We start from the raw sequence: 7,897 nt of genomic DNA, 5'->3' as shown, positions 1-7,897 counted from the left end.
ATCTGTAACCGTTGTCATTCTCATTGTACCAAACAGCCTCAAGTGTTAACAAGTTCAACCAAGACCAGGTGAGCTATAAAGCTTGAAATAACCATAAATTTTGGCCAACAAATTCATACAAGTGCCAACGGACTATCATCTCACCAACATCTATCTGATTACTATAAGAACTTTCCAATTTAGTAAAATCGTCAAATTGAAACTAGAGTTTAGGCTCTATAGTCTATATGGTTCATTGCAACTATACAAATAGCAACAGCAGTTGCATATAATCGACGCATTTTATGTCAGTCACAAAAAGACGCATTTTATGTCATTCCAACTATTTGTTTCCTCTCGAGTGATAAAGTCGGTCACAAAAAGACCTCCAATTACAGCCAGCAACATAAGCAGATTTGGATGCAAGTCGATATTCGACCTTTCTGAGCTATAAATAGCGCCTAAATTGTAACTCAAATTCAAGTCAAACCTGAAGAAAAATTCCTAAAACAAGTAAACCCATAAAATAGAAACTTGCTACTGTAATTACAAAATTTTAAATTTGAGCCAAGTAATTTCTACAATTGCACTTGTAACAGCTTATACTTGCAGTGTAATTATCAGCCTCTCATAGTTTGAACCTAAGAGAAGTCATAATTATTGTTGCTTCTATTCTCAAATATTATAATTTATGAGAATTATTCTTCACAGATTGTTCCAACTAATTTCGCTTCGTAATAAACAATAGTGAACACTTCAACTTTGAACCTAAACAGGTCCATAGTCTAATAGAGATAAGTCATACAATAACATCAATCATTAGAGAAGAATAACAACAGCCAACATGAAATCCCATAGGATGCTTTATTAAAGAAACCTTAAAGTCCAGAGAGACATAAATAAACCCAGATAAGATCACTGGTTCCAACTTATCAGAAATGGTGAATATAAAACATGTGAAAATGAAGTAAAATTATAAAATAGAGGTTTGTGGATAACGCAAATAAGTTTTTGACGGTTGTATAATTTATACAAAGCCTAGAGTAGAGAAATGGACATGCATGTGTATCAAACCAATGATTGATTATAAACAACACAAGAACACTGTTCTGATGACAAGGACTGAAGATAAACTAGTTACGAGTCAAAACATATTAGCTAACAGTCGGTAGAAATACAAAACAATAAATAATCATGCAATAGTGGAGAGGTTTTCTCATAGCAGGCTATAATATAACATGCCCAAAGCAAAGTAAACAGAGAGGAAAAAACCCAAATCAGCACACAGCTTATATGATGTTTATATTGGAAATTGGCATATGGTTGCTACCTTTCACCTTTGTTCTTGCACCACTGAGGCGCCTAGTACCCCTAATTGCGAAGCTTCAGGAGTTCCATGGGACTATGGGCAGGCGCTACTTGTCTCCAGATTTCTGGACTCATCTAGCACGGATAAACTCGATGGCTCCGATGATGTGATATAATGGTTGACGTTGTAAATTGTAGAGGTAGAGTTCACTTCAACAATGAAACTGAACATACTTTTAGATAGCTTGTATGAATTTCGTCGTGAAATTGGTGTTTGGACATGATTTTTTTTTTACTTCTATTTTCCAGTCCCTTTTGAGCAAATGGAACATCTTTCAAATTTTCTTGGGCAACATAGAGATGAAAGCTTCAAGGGATGTAATGCTCAAGATCAACTGATGGAAAACCAGATTGAGCTGTTTTCAGACCTCGAAGAAGACTCTTTGCTGTTTCCATTTCCTGCATGGATATGAATATATATGGGGAGTTAGCAGTTAATTTGGATGCAGAGAAAAAGTAGAGCTGTTGCAATATTTTAGGGACATTAAACAAGTAAATTTTGATCCCCCCCCCCCCCTTCCCCTCCAGATTGTAAGCATCAAATTTTGAAATTTATAAAAGTTACTGGTGTCTTGTACGTTTGTTATGGAATAAGGTTTCCAAGCATTTTGTACTTTCTATTTGTGCTTCTTTGATTCCCAAGAAAAACTGCAGGAAAGGAATCAAGGTCTGTCAAAAGATTTCTTTGCCTTTTCTATTTCTATACTGGAAGAAGAATGTGTAAAATAATATCAAAGAACCCCCCCCCCCCCTTCCCATCCAGATTGTAAGCATCAAATTTTGAAATTTATAAAAGTTACTGGTGTCTTGTACGTTTGTTATGGAATAAGGTTTCCAAGCATTTTGTACTTTCTATTTGTGCTTCTTTGATTCCCAAGAAAAACTGCAGGAAAGGAATCAAGGTCTGTCAAAAGATTTCTTTGCCTTTTCTATTTCTATACTGGAAGAAGAATGTGTAAAATAATATCAAAGAATAGTTTTCTCTCTTTTTCTTTTCTGTTTTGGTCAGTTCTACCTTTCCCCATTAATTCCTATTGAACAAGAAAAGGGAAGGAGGAGGCAGCAACAAGGGGAAGGCTCTGTCCCAATTTTCTCTGAGTTCAGCTATAGGAATCAAATTTCCAAGAAATTCCCGACGTGTAAAATTAACCAATGAGAAATAAACTTACAGGTCCAGTATGATCCAGGAGCCTGGTGCAATACATCTCTGCTTCCTCAAATCTGTTCTCAGCTTTGCAGTGCTTTGCAAGAAAAAGTAAAGCCTCAATCATATTTGGTCCCTGCCTATCATCTGCTTCCATCCTCTCCAAATCTTTCTTGTAATAAAATGCTGCCTGCTCTGAATGCCCAAGAATACTATGTAACTTTGCCAATTGATGCAAAGCTATACCTTCTCTATCATCACCATTTGCGGCTCTCATGTAGCATTTTATTGCCTCCTCGAGCATCTGGAGTGGTGCACTCTCATAACACTGAGCCATAGCAATCCACAGCCGTGCATCACCCGGCTGCAAATAAGAAGACTTTTTAAAGTAATAGAGTGCATAAAATGGCATCCCCATCATCTCGTAAGTCTGGCCAAGCCCATACCAGGCTCGATAGTCTCGTGGATTTATATCAACTGCTCTTCGGTATGCATCAATTGCGGCTGGTGTGTTCTTCATCTCTACAAACTCATGACCCATCAGAGTCCAAGCTGTAAGGTATTTTCGGTTCAATTTCAAAGCTCTCCTGAAGTATATAACTGACTTCTCATGCTGGCCCTTTAGGCTGTAGTAATTGGCTATGATACAGCAAGCCTCAGGGCGGTATTTATCAGTCAAAAACACTCTATGTGCAAGGAAACTCAGACTTGAGAAGCATTCTTTGGCATAAAGTATATTTGAGTAGATGTCCATGGAGTCTACGCGGAATGGATCATTCCTTAGAATTTCTTCAAATATCATTTCAGCTTCATCTAGATCCCTCAGACCATATTGAGCTGTGGCAATTTGAGCATTGATGTGGTCACTGTACCGGAAAGTCCCTGACAAATACTCAAACTTCTTCAGGGCTTCCTCATGCATTCTGAGTTCTTGGTATGCATTGGCGATGAAGAAATCTTTCATCCAGTGGTTGTTTAAAGCCAGGCTTTTAAGGATGTCAGCAGTTGTGCAAAACGATAGAAGTTCAGACCAAGCACTCCAATTCCAAGGATAGCTGTTGACGGATTCCACGAGAACTTTCACAGCTTGCTTCTCACAACCTTTATCTCTCAGAATTAAGCCGTATAAGTATAGACCAAAGGAATCAATTGAACCAGATCCACGAAGTGCAGATAACTCCCTCTCAAGAGAGGCCAACTCTTTGTTAATGGGCTCACCCTTACCCAGGTAACCCTCAAGTTCTATCAGCTCTTCCTCTTTACGCTTTTCTCCTGCCTGTAGTATAGTATTTGATTATGATCATAAAACTATGGAGTATAATTGACAGTTGATATATATGATAACCAGATTTTTCTATATTATAAAAGAGAAAAAATTTATTGCTTGCAAAAGACAATAGTAGATAGACTCTACCTGAAATTTTTTTCGCATGAAATAATAAAATATGTTTTCTCACAAAAGATCATAGTAGGACTTATCAAGCTTCCTGTGTAAACTCTACACTTCTACAATTAAGATAAATGTGAGCTAAATATCGCCTAGATAACCGGTCATCTAAGTGGTTAGAAATTTCAGTTTCACTTCAACTATAGCACAGAAAAGCCACTATGCTTTCAACTCAACTGCAGGTGACAAAAAATGGGTATATACCATCGTGACCATGCTGCCAAAGGGGAGCGTTATACTGGCTGTTCTGTATGAGTAATTGAATATCAGAAAGAATAACAATTTTATGAATGTGAATATGAAGAACAATTTTGCACTAAAAGCAGGAAAGATCTTGCTAATATCCAGACAATGGTGTGGAGTACTTCTTTCTTTCTGGAGAAAAGAATCTCATACAAGGGAAGACGCACCCAGAAAGAAGAAAAAAATTGCTTTAAGAAGATAACTTTTTTCTAATTGGTCCACCTATTACACACATGATTGCTATGAATCTGTATGAACGACCCCCCTCCCAAAAAAAAAGAAAAAGAAAAACCCAAACACATACACACACACAGAGGACACAGGAAAAAGGGTTATCTTATCTATCAAATTATTCCCTTCTTGGCGAACTTTATTTTAGATACATGTCGGGATGGCAAGGAAAATGCATGAGCTGACAGAAATTAGTGCTTGTCTAGGTTTGGACCGTGTTACCGAAGAATAGTGGATGCCCCTCTAAAATTGGGTCACCTTAAAAAACAATAACAAGAACAGGATGGAGGGATCTCAATGGAGTAGCTAGTCCAGAAGAGCAAAATAAACTGTTGTTGAAATCAACGAAACATTGGCAGTAGCAAAATAGCTGCATAAAATAAAGCTCCTATTGCTTATCAAAGAGTTGCAAAGCAAATGCTAAACTCTCAAGGGGATGCCAACAACATAACAATTGGCAGTTCAGACACGCTGATGATTGTGGAATTTTCTCAAATCTTATACATGGGAATTGACAAACAATTCCACTAAGTTTATTTAATACGGTCATTAGCGATTAATTTTTATGGCATCTAAGTTTTTTCAACAGTTCTTTTAAATTGGATACCCAATCAAGTGACCAGGAAAAAGAAAACAGAATATACTGGATAATTTACACCTTGAACAACAGACACACTCAAGCAGACATTGCCCTCGTTCATCTCACGAGTGTGCGCACTAAAGAAATCCTAGCACGACTGCAGCAACAAAAGCACCACGCAAATCACCTATTTGTAAGGCTGTGAAAAAAAAATAATGCTTTAACCGTTAAATTACATGTAAGAAAACAAAAACCATGTATCAAAAATAACAAAAGGATCAGTTCAGAAGCATGAAACATTACACAAAAAAGGGTAAACCGCATATATACCCCTCATCTATACCTTCAGAATCAGTAGCACATATCACCCCTCATGTATTTTAGTAGCACTTAACAACCTTGGAACTAAGGGAGATGGGAGTTATCTGGAACTTTATCCTCTTTTTAATGTGATTCCAGGGCTGTTAAGGAGCATGAAACCTTACAAAAAGTATGCATGAATGTAAACTAAACTTAATTCACTAATGAAGCATTCTATTGACAACACTCACAAAATCAGAGGTTTTCCCCAAAAGATGAATGTACACAAAAATCAAAGAACGGGAAATAATTCTGGATAGTACATATACAAGCAGAATAACTAGCACCGTAATCAATCGCTTATAGCAATAAATAAAGGGTGTGCTTTGCTTTAACAAACACCTCCAACTTGATTTATCTTTAAAACCACACATTTTCAAAATCATTCAAACCTCCAAAACAACCAACCTGATTCATTTTTAAACCCAAAACCTATGTCAAACTGCTATAAGGTGTGTTAAAGTGTTATAGTTCAATCTAAACTGCTGTAATACTTGCTAAACTGTTATTGTATTTATTAGTCAATAAATGGGTCAAATACTGAATCTTTGTTTAAAAAGATATCAGCTTAGTGTTTCCAATGTATGAATGACATTGGAAGTGGGTGTGTTTAAAAATAAGGGATAGTAAGAGATCGGTTTTAAAACGAAAAACTTCGGGAAAAAATGGGTCACATTCAAGCATTCAATCAAACACCTTCTACTCTCACTCTACGACATACGACAACTGCTGACCCAACAAAAAGCTTGAACAAATCTCACCAGATAAAGCGCATAGCACCTTAAGAACACCGCTTTCCTCCCCTTTTGCCCTCTCAGCGCGTGCGCAGCCCTTCGATACTCCCTACAGTCAAAATAAGTCTTCGCCAATAAATAACAATCCGCATCCCCGCCAAAATCGTCGTCAGGGACCGGCGTACTGACGTAGGACACGCCGGCGATGGGCGTGGCGGTGACTTCAGCGGAAGAGGTGATGCCCGGGCGGAGGCGGCGTCGGAGGCTCTGGGTTCGAGAGGCGGTTGAGGCGGCGGAGGAGGAGGCGGAGGAGGAGGGATTGGGGTCGGGATCGATGCCGATGAGGAGCTCAGCTGCCCTAGAGAGAGAAAGAGAAGAGATTTAGGGGTTTTAGGGTTTAGGGTTTGGAGAGAGATTGGGGGGGCATCTGAGGGGTTACCATTTGGCGGCGGAGTAGAGACAGCGGTCGCTGAGGTGGCGTATGGCTGATCGGAGCTCCGATCTGTAGGTGTCTCTCGACGCCATTGATGAACTTTGATTCTCGATCTCTTGATTTGTGATTTTGTGAAGAGCGGGAACAACGAAAAAAATTGGAAAGCGGAGGAGAGGCTGAACTTGTTGTATGGGCCGGGCCTTGCGTGTGCCAAGATCAAATCTGTGGGCGGGCCTGTAGAATTAGGAGAGGATCCAAAGTAGAATTAATTTCACATAACCTCCCCTGACCTTTTGGGTATCTCACAACACCCCCTTGACCTTTGAACTTTTATCGCCCGACCCCCTATTTGTAATTTGAAAATAACTAAAGTTTTCTTGTGCGAAGGAAAATGCAAAGCCTTTGACTGTTTGACATTTGTCATTTACAAGCAATATACGTCTTCTCATATATTTTTGAATTATTTTTCTCTCAATAAAATTTTAATTATTTTTTATTTACATGTAGTGGGGATCCGGTGAGCAATTTTCAAAATTAACATGTTTTTGAGAGATACCTTAAAAATTAACGGAATTATATGAGATAAACAATATCAGGGGCTGCGTGCAATACCCTCCAAAGGTCATCAGGGTTTTTGATATTCACCAATTAAATATGAATCAAAATATTCATAATTTGTATCCGCTTGTCTAGCTATTATGTGAGATTCAATATATGGAGGTCCATTTTTGTACTTAGTGCGAAAAAAAATGCAAATCCTTTGACATTTGTATCCGCTTGCAAATAAGAAGACTTGTAGTCAGAATAATTAAACAACTTTAAATCACTACTTTATAGATGGAGGTCCATTTTTAAATAGTCAAGATGAATTGCATTCTTAGTAGAATAACCCTCACGCAAAAAAGAAAATAGAATAATATTTAGCATGTATAAACAATATTATCTATTAACAAATTGACACGTGAGCTATTCCACAGCTCGGAGAAAGCTCTTGCTCTCATCACACGCCGTATTTCAGCCAAAAATTTCAAAGCGAAGAGGAAACATAAGTTTATGCTTGTGCAGAATTTATATGCTTCCTAGTGCTAACAAAACAATGTTTATGGTTTTTGCATGATCAGCTTAGAACCAAAAAGCATTATGCTCTGCTTGCACTGACTACATTGATTTATTTGGTTTATATATATTGGTTTATATACACTTTTCTAAGAAACATAAGTTTATGCTTGTGCAGAATTTATATGCTTCCTAGTGCTAACAAAACAATGTTTATGGTTTTTGCATGATCAGCTTAGAACCAAAAAGCATTATGCTCTGCTTGCACTGACTACATTGATTTATTTGGTTTATATATATTGGTTTATATACACTTTTCTAA

The 7,897-nt window shown here is 37.7% G+C and overlaps 1 protein-coding gene across 1 annotated transcript; it reads right to left on the bottom strand.

Moving 5' to 3' along the window:
* Positions 1,044-6,712, bottom strand: LOC109824509 (anaphase-promoting complex subunit 8). Its single transcript, XM_020391129.1, has 4 exons — positions 6,526-6,712; positions 6,114-6,444; positions 2,517-3,767; positions 1,044-1,746 (listed from the first exon to the last, which is right to left on the bottom strand). Exons 1-4 carry the CDS (start codon positions 6,609-6,611, stop codon positions 1,657-1,659), a joined length of 1,758 nt encoding a protein of 585 aa, XP_020246718.1. The 5' UTR covers positions 6,612-6,712; the 3' UTR covers positions 1,044-1,656.

Source organism: Asparagus officinalis, chromosome 1 (genome assembly GCF_001876935.1).
Source record: "Asparagus officinalis chromosome 1, Aspof.V1, whole genome shotgun sequence".
Taxonomy (NCBI): domain Eukaryota; kingdom Viridiplantae; phylum Streptophyta; class Magnoliopsida; order Asparagales; family Asparagaceae; genus Asparagus; species Asparagus officinalis.
The sequence above is the reverse complement of the archived record's forward strand: the minus strand, read 5'-3'. Positions and strand labels throughout refer to the sequence as shown.

Coding starts and splice junctions, on each gene's coding strand:
- LOC109824509 (XM_020391129.1), bottom strand. CDS start 6,611: ATGGCGTCGAGAGACACCTACAGATCGGAGCTCCGATCAGCCATACGC. Junction 6,445..6,525: donor CTCTACTCCGCCGCCAAATG/GTAACCCCTCAG, acceptor TTCTCTCTCTAG/GGCAGCTGAGCTCCTCATCG. Junction 1,747..2,516: donor TCCTGGATCATACTGGACCT/GTAAGTTTATTT, acceptor ATATCCATGCAG/GAAATGGAAACAGCAAAGAG.